This window comes from Mobula birostris, chromosome 7 (assembly GCF_030028105.1).
Source record: "Mobula birostris isolate sMobBir1 chromosome 7, sMobBir1.hap1, whole genome shotgun sequence".
NCBI classification, from domain to species: domain Eukaryota; kingdom Metazoa; phylum Chordata; class Chondrichthyes; order Myliobatiformes; family Myliobatidae; genus Mobula; species Mobula birostris.
In genome coordinates, this window is record NC_092376.1 from 4,008,428 (window position 1) to 4,034,913 (window position 26,486).

General features: G+C 43.4%; 2 protein-coding genes across 3 annotated transcripts in view; one reads left to right on the top strand and one right to left on the bottom strand.

The window, feature by feature from the left end:
• The window catches only part of xrra1 (X-ray radiation resistance associated 1), a 107,316-nt gene extending 104,598 nt beyond the window's left edge, over positions 1-2,718 (bottom strand). The window contains exon 1 of the mRNA XM_072264206.1: positions 1,682-2,718. The gene's annotated coding sequence lies outside the window, so the exon portion shown is untranslated. The remainder of the gene's footprint in view (positions 1-1,681) is intronic.
• spcs2 (signal peptidase complex subunit 2) lies at positions 2,076-24,704 on the top strand. Of its 2 annotated transcripts, none has more exons than XM_072262480.1 (5): positions 2,076-2,195; positions 12,001-12,084; positions 13,076-13,235; positions 18,337-18,472; positions 22,553-24,704. In XM_072262480.1, the coding sequence occupies exons 1-5, from the start codon at positions 2,157-2,159 to the stop codon at positions 22,764-22,766; spliced, it is 633 nt and encodes a 210-aa protein (XP_072118581.1). In that variant the 5' UTR covers positions 2,076-2,156; the 3' UTR covers positions 22,767-24,704. The 2 variants fall into 2 exon arrangements, with proteins under 2 accessions (XP_072118581.1, XP_072118582.1); XM_072262481.1 differs by having other exon boundaries at positions 2,087-2,195; positions 22,580-24,704.
• Positions 24,705-26,486: the final 1,782 nt, after the last annotated feature.

Genomic DNA, 26,486 nt, shown 5'->3' on the forward strand with positions numbered 1-26,486 from the left:
AGAGAGGAAACTGTGTGGACTAGGTGAAGGCTGGGGTACTGTGCATTAAACAAAAGATTGAAAATGATAGGGAAACACCAGACAGGATTGTGTGAGGAATGTCAGGAAGGGGAGTCAGTAGAACATGTAGTTCTGAGTTGCAGGAAGTATGGGATACAGAGAGAGATGATGAGAATCAATCTAAGGGAATTGGGGGTTCAGGAATTCACATTAAAAGGGTTGGTGGGCATGGGTGAGAGAGCACAGGTCAGGGTATTTTTAGCTTTCTTAAGGGATACAGGGGATTTTTATAGGATGTGATGGATAAGCAGGAATAGGGTACTAGGATGGCCAAAGATGGGAGGATAAAGTGTAGGTTAGGGTATGTGTGTGTGTGTGATTGGGTGAAGGGATTTAGAATGTACATCTATTGCACACTTCAGAGCAGAAGGTGGCGGTAGTGCGCCATTAAGCTGGGTGCCAACCACCGTAAAACAAGACGGAGAAGGGGAAGAAGAAGTGCCCAGGCATCAACCCTGGTAAAGATAGCAGAGTTTGTCATTGAAACGTCGGTTATAATCGACACCTGCAACCAGCTGGAAGCCCGAGAAGAGTCTATTCGTCATATACACCAGGATCCTTTTTCAGTTCTGAATACTATTGGCTACTTCTACTGTTTGCACATTGGATGTTAACAGCCTTCCTATTTCAATGGGTTTTGTTGGGTTTCTTTGTTTTGTGGCTGCCTGTAAGGAGACGAATCTAAAGGTTGCATAAAGTATACATACTTTAATAATAAATGTATTTTGAACTTTGAAATATAAACAACGAATTGGCCTCCGTGCCTAACTACATTACATGCCATGCTGATGCTTCGGGCCGAGACTCGTCTTCAGGACAAGAAAGGAAGCGAGAAGATGCCAGAATGGCGGGGGGGGGGGGAGAAGGAGGCTAGCTGGAAAATGACAGATGAAGCCAGGTGGGTGAGAGGGCTGGAGAGGAGGGAATTTGGTAGGAAAGGAGAGTGTGCCATGGGAGAAAGGGCAGAGGGAGGAGCACCAGGCAGAGGTGATAGGCAGGTGAGGAGAAGAGGTAAGAGGCCAGAGTGAGGAATAGAAGAGGAGAGAGGGAGGAGGGAAAAGAAGGAAAAATCAATATTTATGCCACCACTTTGGAGGCTACCCAGACACACTATGAGGTGTTGCTTCCCCACCCCGAGAGCGGCTGCACCTGGCACAAGAGGAGGCCATGGACCAAAATGTCATTGCGGGATAGGAATTAAAATGGTTGGCCTCAAGCTAATTTCACTTCTGGCAGATGAATCAGGGGTGCATCCTCCAAATAAAATGGTACAGTTACAGAGAAAGTGCCGTGCAGGTAAATAATAAGGTGCAAAGCCATAACGGGGTAGATTGTGAGATTTAGATTCTATTTTATTGTTCTAGGGAACTGTTCATTAGTCTTATTACAGTGGGATTGAAACTTTCCTTGAGCCTGGTGATGGGTGCTTTCAGGGTTTTGTATCTTCTGGTCGACAGGAGAGGGAAACAGAGAGAATGTCCGTAGCGACCAGGATCTTTAGGTACTTTACCAAGGCAGCAAGAAGTGTAGACAGATTTGCACAACTCTCTGTGCACCCCTGTGAGGTTACATTGGCTAACAACACATTCAGAAAATGTCTTTCCACTCTGCTCCTCTTTACCTGTCTTGTCTGATAGGCCAAAAGTCTCTAAATGACTGGATCACCCTTTCCCCTCGTCGACGCTTCACCCTCCTCGGTTCGTATCATAGATTATATCAGAATTCTGGCCTTCACTGGCTACCGGCCGGCCGCTCAGGCTCGGTATCCGTGGCAACGCGACGCACTGTGCCCGGCGGCGAATGGAATTGTGGGGGTTTTGTGGGCATTGACTACAGTCCCCGCAAAGCTCAGCGTGGAATGTCCACTATTATGATCGGAACTGTGGGCAAGGTTTGCTGGGAAATGTCGTTCTTCATTTTCCTCTTCCAGACGGGCTTCCGGACGAGCGGGCGACCGTTTTTAACATCGCGTCCCGCGTCCCGCGCCCCCGCCTCCGTGACGTTTTAGGGGACGTGTCGGCTAGCGATTGGTGGGTTCGGCGGAGGCGCGGTTGGCCCCCCCCTCTCGGCTCCCGGGACGCAGCTCGAGCGAGAAGATGGCGTCGCGGGGAACTAACAATGGCTTCCTGTCGAAAGTAAGCACCTCGTTCAGTGTCTGCCGCCTTCCTTGCGATAAGTACCTACCGGTAAAGGAGACCGTACCCGGGGTGACACAGTTCCTTCGCGCTCCCTCTCCCCAGTCCCTCCGACCCCGGCTCGGCCACTTGTCCGCAGGCCTGGGGCGGCCATGCATCCTTCCGCCAGTTCCAGATGGCAGGCATAATTGGAGAGAAAGGAGTGACGGAGGCGAAGTGGTTGAATTAATCGCTGCGCCTCTAGGAAAAATGGGGAGACTTGGATAGCGGCTTTTTTTCACCGTCTCCGGTTATGAATGTGGCCCGCCGTGGGCTCCGACGATCTATCTTTCTGTTTGCATTACCTCAGGTTCTGCTTGGCTGTTTGCGTTGTGTTTCTTGCGCTCGTCAGTGTTTATTGCCATATGCACGAGTGCACGTATACAAAGTTGCAATGGAAAACTTGCAACAGCATCGCTGAATTTATCGTTGCCGTAAGAGTCATCCAGTACAGGAAGTCCATTCAGTCCATTGAGTCTGTACTGACCCTCAAGTACCCGACCACTGTATGCAAACTGTACCGGGGGCCAGGATTGAACTCAGTTCGTTACCGTGTGCATGCAAGTATTAGATGACAAACAACGTGATGCGCCGTCATGTTAAAAATTTACTAAATCAAGTTTTGCAAGTATTATAAACCAACTGGTGTTGGTTGTCTGTCATATCCAACAGCGACAGGAAATCTGTTCGGGGGAGTTTTTAAAATAGAAAAGCCGTTGCACTGGGGTCTTGGTTGTAGTAGATGACCGTGGCTTCTGTGCCTTGTCATGCCCTTCGCTCTCCATAAGGCATTACATAACTCCCTTTCTGGCTGTTGGATCTCTCTGTTGACTGCCCAGTCCACCTGAGCTGACTTCGGATGCTAGCACAGGCATGTCCCTATCACCGGGATAGGAGGCCTGCTGGCTACCCTCACCTGATTTAGCCTGCCTGATGAAGCAGTGTACCGGGGTTTGGCTATTGTCACATCTGTTGATCTCATCCGTCAATTCTGCTGGAGCTGACTTCACCTGCTAGGACAGTTATTTCCCTAATAAACCAACTATTAAGTACTTAAAATGTCATTGAGTGATAGTCGTATTTCTTGTATTTATTACCAACATATACTCATGCTTATGGACTGTTCCTCCCACTCCCTTCAGAGAGGAGGCTGTGTAGTATCCACACCAGGCTCAACAACAGTTACTTTCCCCAAGCAGTAAGGCTGATCAATACCTCCACCCATCACACCCTCCCCCCACCACCACTACTTTATCATTTCCTGTCAGTGTCACCTTATGTACAAACACCTCTGTGCCTAGCGTCACTTTATGGACATACAATCAATCTGTGTATATAAACTACCTTGTGCATTTATATTTACTGTATTTTTATATTATTGTCTTCTTTATCTGATTGTATTTTTTTATATAGTGTTGGATCATATTCTGACTGACAATTGTTTCGTTCTCCTTTACACTTGTGTACTGGAAATGACATCAAGCAATCAACTGTACACTGTTAACTCTGTAAACTTAACGCAAGCAAGGAATTTATTGTACCCTGGTGTATACAAGAGATAGCTGGGTTGTAACTCAACAATTTAGGGCCGGCCCTCAGATTTCTGAACATGATCCCTACCTCACTATTTGTCTTTTGCACAATTGATTTTTAATAGTCATTTTTTTGAATTGCACAATACTGTTGCCACAAAACAACAAATTTCACACTATATGTCAGTGATAAAAAAAAAACCTGATTCAATATTGTCGAAGGTGCGATCATTGTTAAAACAGATACTTGCCTACTTAGCTGGACAAAAAAGACTCCTTTTAGAATGTGTTATTGGGATTAATTAAAAGCATTTTCATAGAACACTACAGCACAATACAGACCCTTCAGCCCACAATGTTGTGCCAGCTTTTGCTTGGTGTCATTGCCAATATGGTGTCCCAGTCAACATCACTCCCTGGTGCACAGCTGGAATACTGTAAACCATTTGGGTCCCTTAACCTAAAAAGACAATATACTTGCTATACAGGGAGAGCATCAAGATTCACCAGACTGGTTGCTGGAACAGTAGATCTGCTGTCAGAGAAGAAATGGAGAAAGGTAGTTGAAGTGCACAAAGTTCTTACAGGACTTGTTAGGGAAAGTCTGCGGAGAATACGTTCTCTGGTTAAAGAGTCTGCGATGGGGGGGGTGCATTTTGGGACTAAAATGTGATTCTTTAGAAATCCCCACCCTGAAGGAGTTGCAAAGCATCGTTCATCAATTACATTCAAAACTGAGTATAAAACTGTAAATTGTGGAAATCAGGATTTGGGGATAAGATCGACAACTGATGTTGATATGAAAGGTCAGAAGGAGGGGAAGAGAGAATATTCAGGGTGGCCGGGGTCTTTCATTATCTTGGATTTTTTTACCAAGGCAGTGAGGAGTGTAGATGAGTTCATTGGTTTATCAAACTACATAACAGCTATTTTTCATAGTTTTATTAATTGATTCTGTGTTTACATTTTTTTAGTTGGTTTTAATTATTACTGAGCTACTGGAAACCACTTTCTTGTCTGATCCTGACAAAATCTTGCACTCCCAGCACTCTCATTGAGGAGCCCTAAACTCTGGAATGTTCCATCTCCCCCATATTTAAACTGTTTCACTCCATTTCAGTGTCCCTCATTTCCTGAAGCAACGTTTACACAAACAGATTGAAATGGTGCCATATCATGGTGTCTCATTGCAAACTGCTCCCTGCAGATTCACTCATTACTTCTATTAGAATCATTCTAAATTCTGTTTCTACCTTCACTGCACTCTTATTAATAGCTTTTACACTTTATTCAGTATGAGTGCTTTACCTTAGTTTAGCCCAATGCACTCTGTAATGATTTGATTTGTATAAACGATACAGGTTCCCCCGCTATCCGAAAGTAGAGAGTTCCTGTGAAACCGTTCGTAAACCGAAATGACGTAAAGCAAAGAGGCAATTACCATTAATTTATATGGGAAAAATTTTTGAGCATTCCCAGACCCAAAAAATAACCTACCAAATCATACCAAATAGCACATAAAACATAAAATAACACTAACATATAGTAAAAGCAGGAATGATATGATAAATACACAGACTATATCAAGTAGAAATAATGTATGTAAAGTGTAGTTTCACTTACCAGAATGGGCAAGTTTTAGCCAAAACCAATTTGTAGAAAAGAAATCAGTATGTACACGCATGCGCACACACCTGCCCACGCAATGCTTCACAGTCATAGTAGTCTTTCTCGAGGTAAACACAAGTTTAAAACGGGCGCTGCCGCCATTTCTCAAACCTTACTTCACAGAGAAGTAAGGTCCCGGGGAAGGAGCTTGGTGGTGCTGCCTCTATAACGGCTCACTGCAAAACAAACGCTGAATGCTATTTTTGCTTTTAGTAAAAGCGAAAATCCTTGTTCAGTTAATGAAAACGGGTTCTAATGTAGGTCTTTTGGTAAAAGTGACCCCAAAAAAGCCAATACCTTTTTTTTTTGTTATTTTTACTTCAGCTCCCTTTGTCAAATTCAGTTCAAGTTTATTTTCATGTGATTGCGCATATATACAACTAAATGAAACAACATCTCTCCAAACCAAGGTGCACCCACAAAACATTTATCACACACAGCACATAAACCAAAATATTACCCAAAATAAGCTAGTAAATATAATTCAAAATCCATGTCGTGTGCAGCACAGGTAAACAGCTCACTGACCTAGTGATGAGAGTGTCAAATGTGTTTATTGTTACTAATGCCATTCCAGCTACTCTCAATTTTGATTACACTGTAAATTACTAGAACACAGAATGGCACAGTGAAGTCCCTTTGGTCCATGATGCTGTGCCAACCTTTAATCTACTCTAAGATCAGTCTCTCTTTCTTCCTACGTAGCCCTCCATTTTTCTATCAGCCACACATCTACCCAAGTCTCTTAAATGTCCCTCATGTATCTCCCTTTACCACCACCCCTGGAAGAGTATTCCATACACCCATCACACTGTATTTTCTTTAAAACTACCTCTGACATCCTCCCTATACTTCTCTCCTATCACCTTAACATTATGCCCCCTCACTAGTATCAATGTGAGAAATTGATTTTCATATTGATTGTCATCAAGGGAACAATAATAAAAACAGTTCATCATTAAATTGCATTAGAACATGGAAAACAAAGGGTTAAAATAAGGATTCAAATTCACTCAGACTTGCTCTTCACCTATCACCTTCTACCTGGCCCTCCTTTCCCTCCCCCTCATATCTTCCCCCTTCCTTACCAATCCTGATGAAGGGTGTCGGTCCAAAACGTTGACTGTTTATTCCTCTCCATAGATGCGGCCTGACCTGCTGAGTTCCTCTGGCATTTTGTGTGTTTTGCTCTCAAATGTGCACTGTGTGCATGTAAGCGGAACAAGTGCTACACATGCCCTTACACTTGCTCCCTTACCACCATTCAGGGCCCCAAACAGTCCTTCCAGGTGAGGCAACACTTCACCTGTGAGTCGACTGGGGTGATATACTGCATCCGGTGCTCCCGATGTGGCCTTTTATATATTGGCGAGACCCGACGCAGACTGGGAGACCGCTTTGCTGAACACCTACGTTCTGTCCGCCAGAGAAAGCAGGATCTCCCAGTGGCCACACTTTTTAATTCCACTTCCCATTCCCATTCTCACATGTCTATCCACGGCCTCCTCTACTGTAAAGATGAAGCCACACTCAGGTTGGAGGAACAACACCTTATATTCCGTCTGGGTAGCCTCCAACCTGATGGCATGAACGTCAACTTCTCTAACTTCCGCTAATGCCCCACCTCCCCCTCGTACCCCATCTGTTACTTATTTTTATACACATATTCTTTCTCTCACTCCCCTTTTTCTCCCTCTGTCCCTCTGAATATACCCCTTGCCCATCCTCTGGGTCCCCCCCCCCCCCCCGCCTGTGTTTCTTCCCGGACCTCCTGTCCCATGATCCTCTCGTATCCCTTTTGCCTATCACCTGTCCAGCTCTTGGCTCCATCCCTCCCCCTCCTGTCTTCTCCTATCATTTTGGATCTCCCCCTCCCCCTGCAACTTTCAAATCCCTTACTCACTCTTCCTTCAGTTAGTCCTGACGAAGGGTCTCGGCCTGAAACGTCGACTGCACCTCTTCCTAGAGATGCTGCCTGGCCTGCTGCGTTCACCAGCAACTTTTATGTGTGTTGCTTGAATTTCCAGCATCTGCAGAATTCCTGTTGTTTACTGTTTAACACTGGTTGCTTGACTGTCTCCTATGCTGGATAAAACAAACCTATTTATTCCTGGCATTCTTTTCAATGCCAGCTCCTTGGGGCCCAAAGCTACTCAAGTTATTTTAAATGTGGTTTGACCAATGCCTTATAAAGCCTCAGCATTACATCCTTGCTCTTATATTCTAGACCTCTCGAAATGAATGCTAACATTGCATTTGCCTTCCTCACCACTGACTCATAGAACATAGAATAGTACAGCACAGTACAGGCCCTTCAGCCCACAATGTTGTGCCGACCCTCAAACCCTGTCTCCCATATACCCCCCACCCACCTTAAATTCCTCCATATACCTGTCTAGTAGTCTCTTAAATTTCACTAGTGTATCTGCCTCCACCACTGACTCAGGCAGTGCATTCCACGCACCAACCACTCTCTGAGTAAAAAACCTTCCTCTAATATCCCCCTTGAACTTCCCACCCCTTACCTTAAAGCCATGTCCTCTTGTATTGAGCAGGGGTGCCCTGGGGAAGAGGTGCTGACTATCTACTCTATCTGTTCCTCTTATTATCTTGTACACCTCTATCATGTCTCCTCTCATCCTCCTTCTCTTCAAAAAGTAAAGCCCTAGTTCCCTTAATCTCTGATCATAATCCATACTCTCTAAACCAGGCAGCATCCTGGTAAACCACCTCTGTATCCTTTCCGGTGTTTCCACATCCTTCCTATAGTGAGGCAACCAGAACTGGACGCAGTACTCCCAAGTGTGGCCTAACCAGAATTTTATAGAGCTGCATCATTACATCGCGACTCTTAAACTCTATCCCTCGACTTAAGAAAGCTAACACCCCATAAGCTTTCTTAACTACCCTGCCTACCTGTGAGGCAACTTTCAGGGATCTGTGGACATGTACCCCCAGATCCCTCTGCTCCTCCACACTACCAAATATCCTGCCATTTACTTTGTACTCTGCCTTGGAGTTTGCCCTTCCAAAGTGTACCACCTCACACTTCTCTGGGTTGAACTTCATCTGCCACTTCTCAGCCCACTTCCGCATCCTATCAATGTCTCTCGGCAATCTTCGACAATCCTCTACACTATCTACAACACCACCAACCTTTGTGTTGTCTGCAAACTTGCCAATTCACCCTTCTACCCCCACATCCAGGTTGTTAATAAAAATCAGGAAAAGTAGAGGTCCCAGAACAGATCCTTGTGGGACACCACTAGTCACAACCCTCCAATCCGAATGTACTCCCTCCACCACGACCCTCTGCCTTCTGCAGGCAAGCCAATTCTGAATCCACCTGGCCAAACTTCCCTGGATCCCATACCTTCTGACTTTCCGAATAAGCCTACCGTGTGGAACCTTGTCAAATGCCTTACTAAAATCCATATAGATCACATCCACTGCACTACCTTCATCTACATGCCTGGTCACTTCCTCAAAGAACTCTATCAGGCTTGTTAGACACGATCTGCCCTTCACAAAGCCATGCTGACTGCCCCTGATCAGACCATGATTCTCTAAATGCCCATAGATCCTATCTCTAAGGATCGTTTCCAGAAGCTTGCCCACCACAGATGTAAGGCTTACTGGTCTATAATTACCCGGACTATCCCTACTACCTTTTTTGAACATGGGGACAACATTCGCCTCCCTCCAATCCTCCGCTACCATTCCCGTGGACAACGAGGCCATAAAGATCCTAGCCAGAGGCTCAGCAATCTCTTCCCTCACCTCATGGAGCAGCCTGGGGAATATTCCATCAGGCCCCGGGGACTTATCCGTCCTAATGTATTTTAACAACTCCAACACCACCTCTCCCTTAATATCAACATGCTCCAGAACATCAACCTCACTCATATTGTCCTCACCATCATCAAGTTCCCTTTCATTGGTGAATACCGAAGAGAAGTATTCATTGAGGACCTCGCTCACTTCCACAGCCTCCAGGCACATCTTCCCACCTTTATCTCTAATTGGTCCTACCTTCACTCCTGTCATCCTTTTGTTCTTCACATAATTGAAGAATACCTTGGGGTTTTCCTTTACCCTACTCGCCAAGGCCTTCTCATGCCCCCTTCTTGTTCTTCTCAGCCCCTTCTCAAGCTCCTTTCTTGCTTCCCTATATTCCTCAATCGACCCATCTGATCCTTCCTTCCGAAACCTCATGTATGCTGACTTCTTCCACCTCACTTGTCACCCATGGTTCCTTCACCCTACCATTCTTTATCTTCCTCACCCGGAGGAATTTATCCCTACCATCCTGCAAGAGATCTCTAAACATCGACCACATGTCCATAGTACATTTCCCTGCAAAAACATCATCCCAGTTCACACTCGCAAGTTCTAGCCTTATAGCCTCATAATTTGCCCTTCCCCAATTAAAAATTTTCATGTCCTGTCTGATTTTATCCTTTTGCATGATAATGCTGAAGGCCAGGGAGTGGTGGTCACTGTCCCCCAGATGCTCACCCACTTAGAGATCTGTGACCTGACCCAGTTCGTTACCTAATACTAGATCTAGTATGGCATTCCCCCTGGTCGGCCTGTCCACATACTGTGACAGGAATCCGTCGTGGACACACTTAACAAACTCTGCCCCGTCTAAACTCTTGGACCTATTAAGGTGCCAATCAATATTAGGGAAGTCAAAGTCACCCATGATAACAACCCTGTTATTTTTGCACCTTTCCAAAATCTGCCTCCCAATCTGTTCCTCTGTATCTCTGCTGCTACCAGGGGGCCTATAGAATACCCCCAATAGAGTAACTGCTCCCTTCCTGTTCCTGACTCAACCTGCAAGTTAACCTTTAGGGAATTCTGCACAAAGACTCACAAGTCCCTTTGCACCTCTGAATTTTGAATTTTCAAAATTTACAAACCTATAGGTTTTTGGGAGCCCTACTGTTTTAGGAGGAAATCATGTACAACCAGTGTCTGCTGAAAAATGTCTCTATGAGATAGATGGTGTATCTGAACAGCTTTCCTGTTTTGCTGTGTTTGGCTGTTGATCCTATGGTACAGTGGTTTGTTTTCACTCATGGCCAGCTTTTAAGCATCAGTATCTCTCAGCTGCTGACTGATAACTTACTGCAATCCCTAAAGCTTGGATACATTGAGAAGCATGGCTGATAGATATCACTACACCTGCATCAGGTTCACCATGCCATGGAACTGTGAAAATTTTATCACTGAATACATTCAAAGCTGCAATAAACAGATTTCTGGATGTGTCTAGTTTACAAGATTCAAGATTGTTTAATGTCATTTCCAGTACGCAAGTGTAAAGAAGAACAAAATAATTGTTACTCCAGATCCGATGCAGCACAAAAAAAAACACAATAAATATAAATACAAAAAGCAGCTTATATACATTTATTGTATGTCCATAAATCAGGGTAGGCACAGGAGTGTCTGTACATAAGGTGAATGATGTGGGGATCCATCATGATGTTACTGGGCCTTTTCCAGCACCTTTCTGTATAGATGTCCTTGATGGCAGGTAAGCTGGTGCCGGTTGTTTTGCAAAGTGGAGTTGAGGCTATAATCATATCAGGCACAATCTTACAGGATTATGGTACAAATGTGAGAGACTTTGGCTTGTAAACTTATTTCCCATGTCCTTAAATTGTTTTGTGCAGATGCATGTAAGAGCAGAATAGCTTTTTACTGAAGCAATTTTTAAAGTAACACATTTAGGATGTGGGATAGATGTAGTTAAAGTTTTTGATCAAACGTTTAAGCATAAATGATTTTCACAGAGCTACTCACTTTGGAATTATTTGAAACTTCAAGGAATTGACTGAGTGGTTGACTAGTTGACTAATTATCTTTCATTGCCATAGTAAGGTGTGGTGTTCCCTGTTGAAAATGGTGGATGGGGTCAAGAAAAACCTTTAAAATGCAAATTAATATTTCTTGAAAAACATTGAAGAACTGAACTTGTGAATGGAGAACTTCTTTCTAAAATGCTACTACCTTGAATGAGTGAATGTGAGATTAGCAGCTGGTTCCCCAACTCCAGTCTAGAATTTAGGGGCCAGATGTGGCCAGTATTTTAGGAGGAATTTGAATCTTTGACCACAGAATTGTGTGGATGCTCAGTCGTTGAGTATCTTCCAGTTACTAGATTTTTTTGGGCCCTATGGGAATCAAAGGGATGGGAGAGGCAATCTTTTTTAAAGAGTGGAGGGTGCCTGGAATGTGCTGCCTGGGGTGGTGGTACAGGCTGATACATTCAGGACTTTTAAAAGGTGTTTCATAGGCACATGAATGTGAGGAAAGTGGAAGGAGATGGGCATTGTATAGCTAGAGGAGATGCCATTTGATTACTAATTTAATTGGTTCAGCACAGTATGGTGTGCCAAAGGGCCTGTCGCTGTGCTCTACTGTTCTGTGAAGGTCATGGGGTTGAAACAGTGAATTGAAGTTAAGTGATTGCCTGTGGTCTTGTAGAATGGCCCAGTAGCTCCAGGGGCATCTTTATGTGTTCCTAATGTTTCCTGATTTTGTTCCCCCAGTGGAAGATTGATGACAAACCTATTAAGATTGACAAGTGGGACGGTGCGGCTGTGAAAAATGCCCTGGATGACGCTGCCAAAAAGGTAAGTGTTGTGCATGTGGATTTCTTGCAGTTTGTCTGGAACTCACTTAACCGACATTGTACCAATAGGAGTCATGTTTTTAGTGCCTACAGTCTGTATATTTTGTCCGATCAGTACATTACTTGTTGTTCTAAGTAGTTAAACACAACTCATAACCACACTGATTAGAAGAGAAAGCTTGCATGTAAGCTACTCATTGCATTTAGAAAGACATCTCATTAGACCATGAATGTTAAACATGTCTGAAACATTAACTTGAGATTCATCTACAAATACATCCCGAGGGTCCTCCGTTGGTTGGGAGCGACCATGGATGTTCTGTCCTAGCTGTCTACGTGATACACAAGGCCAGGGCAGTACCATATTCGCAATAAATACAAAGAAACATATTGGAATCAATGAAAGACTGAGCAAGCTGTTGCCCATGCAGCAAGCTCCCCCTCTGCACGCAGTTGTTGAATCAAGAGGAATGGCAGAGACCAGTCTGGCATGGCAGCATCCCAGGAGTTGCCAGTCAATGTTGAACACAAGGTAGGGCTGCCTTAGGAGCTCCAGCTCCAGATTTTTCCTCAGGGTGTACACCTGAAGCCTTCCCCATGAGTTGGTATAGCTGCATTGGCAGCGAAGGTTTGAAATCCAAGTTTTCCTTTTTGATGATCTGCCAACCATGGCTGACGTGCCCCATTTTTCCAAAGCGACTGGTTTTAAGGTGCCAGTAACTCACCTTTGCCCCTTCCCCTGTTGGTAGAAACAGTTCTGCTGGGTTTAGTAGCTAAGCCATACAGGAGCTGGATTTGGTTGTCAGAGGCTATTTGAGACACACACCACTGGGAACATTAATAGGTAGTGGGAGCTTATCCCCATTACCACCCATGGCTATGACAACCTTCAGGAACCAAATGCATCCTGTCTTTGAGTGTTGGATTTGTTTCTTTAATAATTTCATTTACTTGTGTATAATTCACACATTTTGTTCATATTTTTGTCTTAGGTTCTTCTGGAAAAGTACGGATATGAGGAGAATTATGGTCTCATAGATGGTCGGCTTCTCATATGCACAATCTCCTGCCTCTTTGCAATAGTTGCCCTGATCTGGGACTATTTGCACCCTTTTCCAGAGTCAAAGAATGTACTTGCAGGCTGTGTTCTTTCATATCCTTTGTTTGGAAGTAATCTACCACTTATAGTACTGAGGGAATGCCATTATTTTCGGATGTGACTAAAGTACTTATTGGATGCACCTTCTAAAGTACTTGTTAAAGTGCAGTCACTGATGTAATGTAGTTAGGTATGGCACGGGTAGCTGTGGAGGCCAGGTCATCGGGGATGTATCAAAGTATGTATACTTTATTCGACCTTGAGGTTCGTCACTTTACAGGCAGCCATAAAACTACGAACCCCAATAGAATCCATTAAAACAAAAGAACGTCAAACACCCAATGTGCAGGAAAAAAAACGAATCATGCAGACAAAAGTAAGCAAATAACATTCAGGACTGAAGGTCACGAAAGTGAGTCAGTAATCACTGCAGCTGATTCAGGAGGTTGGTAGCTGCAGGCCACAGCCTCAGTTCAGTGCAGAGACGAATAAACATTGCAGAGCAGCAAGATGAACTGAGCTGTTCCTTGCTCTCAAACCGTGACCTGGGCCCTGCTGCTTTGATTTGGCCCAAACCCAATTTGGCTTGGCACTTTAAATCAATCATACCGTGGGCCTTTCCTCACTCTCAGCCAGATCAAAGTTGATCAATGGTTACAGGGTGAAGCCAGGAGAATGGACCGTAATCATGAAGTTCAACCATTTTGAGAAGGGAGAGAGAATGTAAATAGGAGCATACATACACTCAGTGGTCACTTAATTAGGTACAGGAGTGGAACTCAGTGTAATCTTTTGTTCCTGTAGCCCATCTACTTCAAGGTTTGACACGTGCGTTCAGAGATGCTCTGAAGCACACCATTGCTATAATGTGTGGTTATTTGAGTTACTGTTGCCTTCTTGTCAGCTTGAACCAGTCTGTCCATTCTCCTTTGACCTCTCATTAATAAGGCATTTTCGCCCACAGAACTGCTGCTCACTGGATGTTTTTCATTTTTCACACTATTCTCTGTAAGCTGTTGTGCTCAAAAATCTTAGGAGAGCAGCAGTTTCTGAGATACTCAACCACCCCATCCAGCACCAGCTATCGTTTCACATTCAGTCAATTAGTTCACGTTTTTTCCCCATTCTGATGTTTGGTCTGAACAGTAACTGAACCTTTTGACCATGAATACTTGCTTTTATGCACTGAGTTACTGCTGCATGACTGACTGATTAGATATTTACAGAACAAGCAGGTGTGCCTCAGAAAGTCTCCACTGAGTCTTATTGTTATTACTCCAGTTATTACTGTTTTTCAGTAATGTGGTTGATTTGATTTTGGCTTCATTTCCAATCTCCTTTTTAATAATCCTCGATTCCCTTACAGAACAAACATGCCTATTTTGGCTTTGAATGTTCTCAATTATTCAGCCTCCACTCCTTACTGATGTTGAGAATTCCAAAGATTCACAATTTTTAAAAAACAATTCTTCCTTATGTTTGCTTTAAATAGACAATCCCTAATTTATATACAGTACCCAGAAGTTTTTGATTTTCTCTGTGAAGGTTAAGCATTTTTTGTGCATCATTTTTGTCAACTCTCCTCCCCCCCCCCAATCATTGCTTTTTCATTGTTAATTTATTTTAATATTATTTAGTCTGATCACTAGTTTTCAGCAAACTCCCAGTTTTGAATTATCATTTAGTGTTATTCCCTTTAATAAGGCAGGTGGCTTTTTGGACTTCCTTGCAAAGGGCTTAGAGTTTCAAAATAGGCAAGTGTTGTTGCAATTGTACGCAGTGTAGGTGAGGCCTCACCCCTAGAATACTGCTTGCAGTTTTTGTCCCTTGTACTTAGAAAGATTAGTATCATTAGAGGGAGATTCACCAGGGTAATTGCTGGGATGACAGGGTTGGCCTGCCGAAAGAGTCAGTGTCAGAATCAGGTTTAATATCACTGGCAAATGTCTTGAAACTTGTTGTTTTGCAGCAGCAATACATTACAATACACAACAATAAAAACTTGTAGATTACTATAAGAAGTATGTATAAAACAAATTAAATAAGTAATGCGAATGAGAGGGTAAACATCCTGAAGTGTTCATCAAATACTGAGGTAGACTAAGGAGCTTGGCAGCTCGCTGCAGGGCTTTCTGACAGGCAGGTGGAAAAAGTAGTACAGAAACAGCTAGCAGAGGACCTGGCCAGAATCAAGCAGAGCCAACTACCTGGAAAGTATGATGCTACCAGTTCACACTGTTTCAGAGTGATGTGGCCTCTGAAAATGTGTAAGATTCCCTCATCAACAGCCAGCAGGATGGATGGGATAGCCAACTCGCACATCAGGAAATGGCTGGGGCAGCCTTGGTACTTCTCAGACACTGGCCTCTTTGGGAAAAACTTGTTGCAGCTGCCACTGAGATCCACCAGCCTGGGGTACAAGCAGGAGAAAACCCAATGGGTCATTGAGCTGAGGGAGTCCACCGATCCGCTGGTGAGGAGTGCCAATGCCTCAGTCCGTACCAGCAGTAAATGGAGAGCTCAAGCTAATTAGACCAGGCCATCAGCAGCCTGCAGCACCAAGAGGTTGTCGGCAGCGTCCAGGGTGGACATGTAGGACTTGGCTGGGGGAAGGCAGCTCGTTTCTGGTCAAAGGCCTCAAAGAAGAGAGAGAGAGAAGCCATGGTACTGGAGGAGATACCAATGGCAGCAGGAGCGTTACAGGGTAATGGCAGTGGCACAGGGCTGCCAGGAGAAATGGTCAACATGGGAGGGCACCATCATCGGGTTATTCAGCTGGTCTGACTTGTGGAAGGTCTTTCAAGCCAAACTTGTCTTCCTCATCACTGCAACCTATGATACCTTACCCTGCCCCCAAAATCTTCACCAGGAGTTCATCAGTGAGGATAACAGCCCCCCTGTGTAATACCACCAATGCCAACCTCCGGCACATCCTGGCAGTGTGCAAGACAGCCTGTCCCAAGGGCGCTAAAGGTCCTACAGAAGCTGACTGATATCTAGTGGGATGTGAGAAACAGCCTTTCCCTGCAGGATGACAACTCATCCCATTTGTAAAGGCTGGTAAGAGCACTGAATGCACCTGCCCAAGATCTCCTTCAGGACTTCTCTCCACGTGCAAGGAGTGGAACCTATGGGCCTATCTCAACAGACAATTACAGTTCCCCACAGAAATCACCACCACATCTTCCCACCCAGACTGTGGTCTGCCAGGACAGTCCTCCTAATTGAGTTAACCATCCCATGGGGGGAAGGAATGGAGGCTGCCCACAAGCGGCAGAAGCTGAAGTACCCAGACCTGGCAGCTGAGTGTAAGGAAGCTAGCTGGAAGACCGTCATCTACCCTGTGCAGGTAGGATTCTGGGGCTTCGGCGCATCAATAACAAGGTTGCTCCATGATACAACAGTGACTGAGCGAAGCTCGGGAGTGCCACCAGAGAGCTGGCTGAAGAGGCAGAGAGAAAAAATCTCTTTCACTGTGGCTGAGGAGGAAGGACGGACATTGGTGGACCGACTAACCCTATTGAAAGCTGCAGGGGGTGGCAGAGAGACCCCACTGCTCCGCCACCATGAGATGTACCAGGGCTAAGGGAACGAAACATCAATGAATGGTGGTCCCTGGCTGATGACTCTGCATCTGAGCTAAGGATACAGTTGGAGATGTGGCAGGCAGCAATGCCAAGCAGGAAACATCTTCCTGTAAATCTCATTGGGCCTGTATTTCTTGAATTACTTCCAATGTGTACTGATTCAAACGTAAGAAGGCTTGACAAGGTAATGTTGGGTTGTTTTCATTAGCAGGAGGATCAAAAGCAAAGTGTGAGTCATTTACAATTAATGTACAGAGACATTTCTTCCATCAAAGGGTTGAGAATCTCTGGAATGCTATGCCCCATTGGATGATAGAAGCTGGATCATTAGGATTTATTCTGGACGTGGATTAATATTTGATGATGGAGGAATATAGAGAGATGGCACAGAGGAGAAGCTGAGGCTACTGTAGATCAGCCATAGTCATATGGGGTACATTTGAAGGGTCTGATGGTATGCCCTTACTCCTATTTCCGTATGTTCTTGATGACAGAAAAATGAATACTCACTAGTCATAAACGAGGTTCTGCAGATATTAGAAGTGCAAAGCAACACACACACAATTCTGGAGGAATTTAGTAGGCCAGACAGCATATTTGGAAATTAATTAACAGTTGACATTTTGGGCCGAGACCCTTCATCAGAACACCTATCGAAGGGTCTTGGCCCGAAACATCGACTGTTCATCCCTCTCCATACATGCTGCCTGACCTGAGCTCCTCCAGCATTTTGTGTGTGATACTCACCAGCCAACCACTTTTATATTGCATTGTAATTATTTTCTTGTTTTTTTCCAAGATTTGTGAATCTGAATTAGCCTCTACTGGAGTTTATTAATTCAATTGTGGTATTTTAATACACAGAGCTTCATTCTCCATGGAATTTGTACTCTTATGGAACTGCATTCTCTGCAAAAGACTCCTTTGCTGTTACGGGCCAAAGTTTCCGTCATTGAGTCATACAGCACAGAAACAGGCCTTTCAGCCCATCTAATCCATGCCAAACTATTAATCTGCCTAGTCCCATTGACCTGTACCTGGACCATACACCTATCCAAATTTTTCACGAATGTTGAAATCGAACCCTCATCCACCACATCCGCTGCCAGCTTGTTCTGCACTCTCACCCCCTCTGAGTGAAGAAGTTCCACTCATATTACCCTTAAACATTTCACCTTTCACCCTTAGCCCATAACTTCCAGCTCAGTGGAATAAGCCTGCTTGCATTTACCCTCTCCCTTCCCCCTCAATTTTGTATACCTCTATCAAATCTCCCCTCAATCTCCTATGTTTTCTGAATAACTGAGGTCCTTAAGTTCTAGAAACATCCTTCAGAGTGGAGGTTGGGTTGTTTAAAAACCTGGTATTAGTTGGAAGTCTAGAAGGTATTGATCGAGTTTGCCTCTTTGCTGAGCTTTTTGGATGGATTAGTTGGGTTAAGTGAACAAGTAGTAGTATTGGACCTGCAAGGATCATGAATAATTAGGGCAATCAAAATGACAAAGGGAAAGGTGTAGAATAAATGATGATGTGTGTGCATTTTGGAGGTTTCTTTAACATTGCTGTACCTATTTTGTTATGATGGGGATTCTCACTTTTTATACTTCCTACAAAGAAAGAAGCATATTTTTAATTGCAATACAGAAAGACCCTGCTGGTTTGGATCCAGGTGACACCTGGCAGCTGTCATCATCTCTGCGGAGGTATTGAATTTTAATCTCTCTCTAAACCATGCATTGCTCATTTTACTTGGTTATTTTTGTTTAAGAACATTGTCAAACAGTACATAAACAGGCCCTTCTCCAACACAGAACACCACAGTACAGAAACAGGCTGTTCACATTTCAAAGTAAAATTCAATGTAAATTTATTGTCAAAGAACATATATGTCATCATGTACAATCCTGAGGTTTGTTTTCTTTCGGGCATTCAGAGTAAATACAAAGAAACACAATAGAATCAATGAAAGATTGCACATAACCAGACTGACCAATAACCAATGTGGACAAGCCAACAAACTGCAAATACATATGTAGTGGCATGCAAAAGTTTGGGCACCCCTGGTCAAAATTTCTGTTACTGTGAATAGTTAAGTGAGTAGAAGATGAACTGATCTCCAAAAGTCATAAAGTTAAAGATGAAACATTCTTTTCAACATTTTAAGCAAGGTTAGTGTATTATTTTTGTTTTGCACAATTTTAGAGTGGGGGAAAAAAGGAAAGGAGCACTATGCAAAAGTTTGGGCACCCCAAGAGATTTGAGCTCTCAGATAACTTTTACCAAGGTCTCAGACCTTAATTAGCTTGTTAGGGCTATGGCTTGTTCACAGTCATCGTTAGGAAAGGCCAGGTAATGCAAATTTCAAAGCTTTATAAATACCCTGACTCCTCAAACCTTGTCCCAACAATCAGCAGCCATGAACTCCTCTAAGCAGCTGCCTAGCACTCTGAAAATTAAAATAAATGATGCCCACAAAGCAGGGGAAGACTATAAGAAGATAGCAAAGCGTTTTCAGGTAGCCATTTCCTCAGTTCGTAATGTAATTAAGAAATGACAGTTAACAGGAATGGTGGAGGTCGAGTTGAGGTCTGGAAGACCAAGAAAACTTTCCAAGAGAACTGCTCGTAGGATTGCTAGAAAGGCAAAACAAAACCAAGACCTTCAGGAAGATTTAGCAGACTCTGGAGTGGTGGTGCATTGTTCTACTGTGTAGCGACACCTGCACAAATATGACCTTCATGGAAGAGTCATCAGAAGAAAACCTTTCCTTCGTCCTCACCACAAAATTCAGTGTCAGAAGTTTGCAAAGGAACATCTAAACAAGCCTGATGCATTTTGGAAACAAGTCCTGTGGACTGATGGAAGTTAAAATAGAACTTTTTGGCCAGAATGTATGTTTGGAGAAAAAAGGGTGCAGAATTTCATGAAAAGAACACCTCTCCAACTGTTAAGCACGGGGGTGGATCGATCATGCTTTGGGCTTGTGTTGCAGCCAGTGGCACGGGGAACATTTCACTGGCAAAGGGAAGAATGAATTCAATTAAATACCATCAAATTCTGGAAGCAAACATCACACCGTCTGTAAAAATGCTGAAGATGAAAAGAGAATGGCTTCTATACAGGATAATGATAAGCACACCTCAAAATCCACAATGGACTACCTCAAGAGGTGCAAGCTGAAGGTTTTGCCATGGCCCTCATAGGCCCCCGACCTAAACATCGAAAATCTGTGGATAGGCCTCAAAAGAGCAGTGCATGCAAGACGGCCCAAGAATCTCACAGAACTAGAAGCCTTTTGCAAGGAAGAATGGGTGAAAATCCCCCACACAAGAATTGAAAGACTCTTAGCTGGCTACAGAAAGTGTTTACAAGCTGTGATACTTGCCAAAGGGTGTGTTACTAAGTACTGACCATGCACAGTGCCCAAACTTGCTTTGGGGCTCTTTTCCTTTTTTGTTATTTTGAAACTGTAAAAGATGGAAATAAAAAAGTAATCTTGCTTAAAATATAAAAGAAATGTGTCATCTTGCAACGAGACCTGGGTGTCGTTATACACCAGTCATTGAAAGTGGGCATGCAGATACAGCAGGCGGTGAAAAAGGTGAATGGTATGCTGGCATTTATAGCGAGAGGATTCGAGTACAGGAGCAGGGAGGTACTACTGCAGTTGTACAAGGCCTTGGTGAGACCACACCTGGAGTATTGTGTGCAGTTTTGGTCCCCTAATCTGAGGAGAGACATCCTTGCCATAGAGGGAGTACAAAGAAGGTTCACCAGATTGATTCCTGGGATGGCAGGACTTTCATATGAAGAAAGACTGGATGAACTAGGCTTGTACTCGTTGGAATTTAGAAGATTGAGGGGGGATCTGATTGAAACGTGTAAAATCCTAAAGGGATTGGACAGGCTAGATGCAGGAAGATTGTTCCCGATGTTGGGGAAGTCCAGAACGAGGGGTCACAGTTTGAGGATAAAGGGGAAGCCTTGTAGGACCGAGATTAGGAAAAACTTCTTCACACAGAGAGTGGTGAATCTGTGGAATTCTCTGCCACAGGAAACAGTTGAGGCCAGTTCATTGGCTATATTTAAAAGGGAGTTAGGTATGGCCCTTGTGGCTACGGGGATCAGGGGGTATGGAGGGAAGGCTGGTGCAGGGTTCTGAGTTGGATGATCAGCCATGATCATACTGAATGGCGGTGCAGGCTCGAAGGGCCGAATGGCCTACTGCACGTATTTTCTATGTTTCTGTCTTTAACTTTATGCCTTTTGGAAATCAGGTCATCTTGTACTCACTTAGCTATTCACAGTAACAGAAGTTTTGACCAGGGGTGCCCAAACTTTTGCATGCCACTGTAGATAATAATTATAAATTAGGAATAAATTTTGAGAACATGAGGTGAAGCTTCCTTGAAAGTGAGTCTTTAGATTGTGAGAACAGTTCGGTGTTGGAGTGAGTGAAGTTATCCCCTCTGAAACAAGAACCTGATGCTTAAGTGGTGCTATGCCAACATGATGATGCCACAGTTTTGTGTCGATATTTTAACCTACTCTAAGATCAATGTAACCCTTCCCTCCTTTGTAACCTTCCATTTTTCTTTCATCCATGAGCCAATTTAGGAGTCTCTTGAATGTTCCTAATGTGCCTCTCCCACTGCTCTTGACTCTGCGTTCCATACCCCCACTACTTTTTTTTAAAGAACTACCCTCTGACTTGCCCCCTATAATCTCCTCTAATCAATTTAAAATTGTGTCCCCTTGCATTAGCCATTTTCACCCTGGGCAAAAGTCTCTGCCTGTCCACTCTGTTTGCCACTTGTCATCTTGTACACCTCTGTCAAGTCACCTCTCATCCTCCTTGGCTCCAAAGAGAAAAATCCTAGCTTGCTCAACATTAGAGACTGTTAAATAGGCAAATGGATGCAAGGAAAATGGAGGGATATGGACATTGTGTAGGCAGAAGTGATTAGTTTAGTTGGCCATTTGATTACTAATTTAATTGGTTCAGCACAACATTGTGGGCCAAAGAGCCTGTTGCTGTGCTGTTCTACGTAATAATAAGTGCAGATTAATTCATGTATGCAACTGAATTAACGTGTCTTTTACATTGGCCAAACCCCTTACAACCACCCATCATTATAAGAACACCGAATTAGCTGAAACTCAGCTCCCTGAAGTATATCTAAGTCATCTTTTTGGATAGGGTAGCTGGGTTAAATAAAGAAGTGAAAGTACTGGGTCCATTCATGCAATTTAACCTGTGATGGTTAGCTGCAGCCCAGTGACTTTGTAGCCTCTGTTAATTTATGCAGAGAGAAGGCAATTTGTAATCTCATTTGGAATCATTTATCCTATCCCCATAAGACCCTGGAATAGTGTTGGATTCTGATGTTTTTAAGCCTAGGTTCAGAAAGAGGCTTAAAACCTGTTGCTTCACAATGATTTTATTAAGCGCTAGTAGAACAAAGAAATTTGGAAATGGTCGGAGTCTGGTGGAAGGAAAAGAGAATAAAGCTGGTGTGCTTGTGGATTCAGCTCTCCACAGATAAGAAACATTTTACTGTATTCAAATTTGTAGATAACAGTTAACCAGATAGCTCCTATACCAAAGAACTTTCCAGAATCGTGCAGAATTGTAACCACGAGGGGACACATTGAACAATTGTATATACAGCCAGTTACTTTAAATAGTTACAGTTATATAGGTAGTTACATAAAGTACAGGCAGATAATTAATTGTTAAACTGCTCAGGTAACAATTATAAAGTCTGACTCTGATCCAACAGCACTGACTTTCTGATGATGATCTCCAGGTTTGATGACCAGTACACATTAAAGATGACATTCATTGATGGCCGAACCAACCAGGAGCGGGAGAGGGAATTTACCAAGTCCCTTGAGTACTTCTTCGATGAATCTGGAACCTTGGTAATGGATATGTTTGAGCCCGAAGTGTCGAAGCTACATGATTCATTAGGGAAGAAGAAGAAGATGAAATAAGAGTCTGTGTGTTTTGCATTCTGTTGTATTGCTGGCATTGTGCTTAAGAAAAGGAGGAAAAAAAAAAATTTACTAATTTTGTTGTGATTGTGCCCTGTTCACTGCTGGCTGCTTCCACAGGCTTGCTTGTATTTCCCAAATACATTCAGCAGCAGCATATGTTTGTACAAGACCTTGTATAATGGCCGAGGGCAATTTGAGGGAGGGTTAAATACAGCACCGAGATTATAGATGGTCTCTGCTGGATTCTGATGTTTTTAATCCAGGGTTCTTTCACAAGTCAGCAAAGAGGCACACAACTTATTGTGCTAATTGAAAGAAATTTGGAAATGGTCAGTGACAAGTCTAGTAAGGGAAGGGAGAAAAGAAGCAAAGATGGCTCTTTTTTCATACCCATAGCTAAGAAACATTCCAATTAAATTTGTAGATAAGAGTTAACCAATCAGATAGCCCCTATTCAAATAATGTGATACCAAGAAGTTTCCAGAATCATACAAGAGTAATCACAACAGGACAATTGCATATATGTACATACTGTGGCCATTAGGAAGTGTACTAAACAGTTACATGTGTATAAGTAGTTATAAAAGTACAAGCAGGCATACATTCAAAATCAATATACATTTATTATCAAAGTATATATGTAGTATACAACTCTGAGATTCGTCTTTCCACAGACAGCCACAAGACAAAGAAACAGCATGGAACAGTTCAAAGAAAAACATCAATCCTTCCACCCTACCACCATTATTTATTTCCATAGATGCTGACTTCCTCCAGCGTCTTGTGTGTTGTACTAAATGGTGAAGTGAGATGTAATTCTGAGGTTGTGATTGATAATGAATGAGCCGATCACCTTTTTAAAGGAAAAAAATAATTCTCTGCCTGTGCAGCACCTTGTCGATGTGTTGTTCCTTCAGTTCTGCACTTCCAAAAATGTGCTGCTTCCAGAGTTAGACCATTAAACACAGGAGCAGATTTAGGCCATTTGACCCATCATGTCTTCTCCACCATCCCACCATGGCTAATTTATTATTCCTCCCAACCCCATTCCCTCCACTTTAAATATATCCAATGACTTGGCCTCCACAGCTGGCTGTGGCAATGAATTCCACAGATTCACCACCTCTAGGTAAAGAAATTCCTCCTCATCTTTGTTTTGACTGGGTGTCTCTTTATTCTGAGGCTATGCCCTTTGGTCTTAGACTCTCTCAATGCCCCCCCCCCCCCGCATAGGAAATACTATCTGCATGTCCACAGTATCTAGGCCCTTCAATATTCCAATAGGTTTCAATGAGATTTCCCCTCATTTTTAACTCCAGCAAGTACAGGCCCAGAGCCATCAAATGCTCCTCATAATGTTTAACCTCATTCCAGGGATAATTTTCATGAACATTTTCTGAACTGTCTCCAATACCAGCACATTTTTTCTTAGGTGATTCTCCAAGTGTGATCAGACCAATGCCTTATAAAGCCTTAGCATTACACCCTTGCTTTTATATTCTAGAAGTGGGGCTGTGTAGTAATTCTGAGATTGGGGATGAATGGGTCTATCTTTTAAAAACTTTTTTTTCTCTAGCAATGTAGCGCTTTGTCAATATGACTCAGTTCTGCACTGGCCGAAGTGGTGCTTCTTGAGTGGGAGTTTTTCAGATTTTAGTTCCTGTTTCTCTTCCTCGCCCCCCCCCCCCCACCCCGGCTTTGCTTTCCTCACCTTTAAGTCCATCGAGATATGGCAATAGATGGGCTGCATTCTTGGCGGAAAACCCTCAATTATTTACAGAGCCATATCTTTTGCATTCTCTGAATAAATAAATCCGCATGTATATTGCACCATTCACAAGCTTGCAAAGCACCAGGGAATCCTACTACCAAAGAGATTACATTTTTGAAATACAATAATTAAAGAGATTACGCTCTATTTACAGGCATTCAAAACATACAGTGAAATGTGTTTTTTTTTGTCAACTATCAACATAGCCCAAGGATGTGCTCAGGCCAGTCTGCAGTGTCACCATGGTTCTGGCACCAACGTAACATGCCCACAACTTACTTACCCTAACCCGTACTTTTCTGGACTGTGGGAAGAAACTGGGACTGCCATAAGACACATTCACAGTCATGGAGAGAACATACAAATTCCTTGTGGACGGCAGCAGGAATTGAACCCGGATTGCTGGCACAGTAAAGCATTGCACTACCTGCTATGCTACTGCTTGCTACCATGACAATTTCTGGCCAGTGAAGTCCTGCATATGGTACTGTGCTCATTACAGTGCTGAAGGATAAACTCCCTCACTCAGTAGCAGTGCTGTAGAATCTTGGATCTACAAGTGCAGTAAGTAAGGCCTCAGTTTAAGTATCTCATCTGAAGGACAAAATATGTCAATCAAGGTACACTGCTCTTGCAGTGTTAGCATTACATTTAGTTGACCACACAGGATTGGAACCCAGTGTGATCTACTGCCGTAGCTCATCCATTTCAAGCTCTTACATGTTATGCACTTAGAGATGCTCTCTGCAAACCTCTTGTAATGCAGTTAGTTGAGTTACTATTGCCTTTTGTCAGCTTGAACCAGTCTAGTCTTCTCCTCTGACCTCTCATGAATGAGGTGTTTTCGCCCACAGAATTGCCATTCACTGGATGCTTTTTGTTGTTTATGGCACCATTCTCTATGAAGATCCCAGGAACCCCCCCCCCCCCAATCTGGCACCAACAATCATTCCACAGTCAAAGTCACTCGGATCACATTTTGATCTAAACAACTGAACTTCTTGACTGTGTCTGCATTCTTTTATGCATTGAGTTGCTGCGACATGATTGGCCGATTAGATACTTGTATTGACGAGCAGGTGTACCTGATACGTAATCTGACCTGAACCAAGCGCTTCCTGAGCAGGATGTGAGAGTTACTAAGTGAGTAATGTTATGGTTTCATCAGAGACTGAATAATCTGCAGCATGGTGGTCAAAGCAGATGACATCTGCAGGACTCTGATTTCTAAATCTCATCTTATTTAGAGATACAGTGCAGAACAGACCCGTCCACCCAATGAACTGTGCTGCCCAGCAACCCACCTATTTAACACTGGTCTAATCACAGGTATGCCTTTGAACTACGGGAAGAAGCTCACATGGTACAAACTCCTTACAGATGACTCTGTGTACTCCAGTGCCCTGAGCTCCAATAGCATCGTGCTAACTGCTGGGCTACCGTATCAACTTCACCATATTATAATTCTACAGATGCTGGGCAAAGAATTTTTTCACTGATTTTAAACTAGCAATTGATGCTCTACTCTGAACTGAGCATGTCATGAAATTGCTACAGGTCTGTTTTCTGTAAAAAAAAATCAAGCGGATAAAGCATCAAGGTACTATAAACTCTGGAGCAGGTGTCTTAGTATGGAGCGCCAGTGTAGCGTGGCGGTTAGTGTGGCACCATTTCCGCTTGGGATGTCAGAGTTTCGAGTTCAATTCCATAAGATGTAGGAGCAGAAGTGGGCTCATCGTGACTGTAGATCCCTCATTGCCCAATTACACTCATGTGACCAATAAACTTACTAACCCACATGTCTGGAATGTGGGAGGAAACCCATGCAGTCACAGGGAGAACATACAAGCTTCTTATAGTGTCAGAATTTATTTATCTAAATAAATACAATATGAGAACAGATTTACAAGGAATGTTTGTAAGTGTTTTCAACCAGCAAGCCTTCT

Bases quoted from the DNA above. Each gene is read 5' to 3' on its own strand.
- spcs2 (XM_072262480.1), top strand. From the start codon at position 2,157: ATGGCGTCGCGGGGAACTAACAATGGCTTCCTGTCGAAA. The intron at 2,196-12,000 runs GTAAGCACCTCG...TTGTTCCCCCAG, and splicing joins ACAATGGCTTCCTGTCGAAA to TGGAAGATTGATGACAAACC. The intron at 18,473-22,552 runs GTATTGAATTTT...CTGATCCAACAG, and splicing joins CTGTCATCATCTCTGCGGAG to CACTGACTTTCTGATGATGA.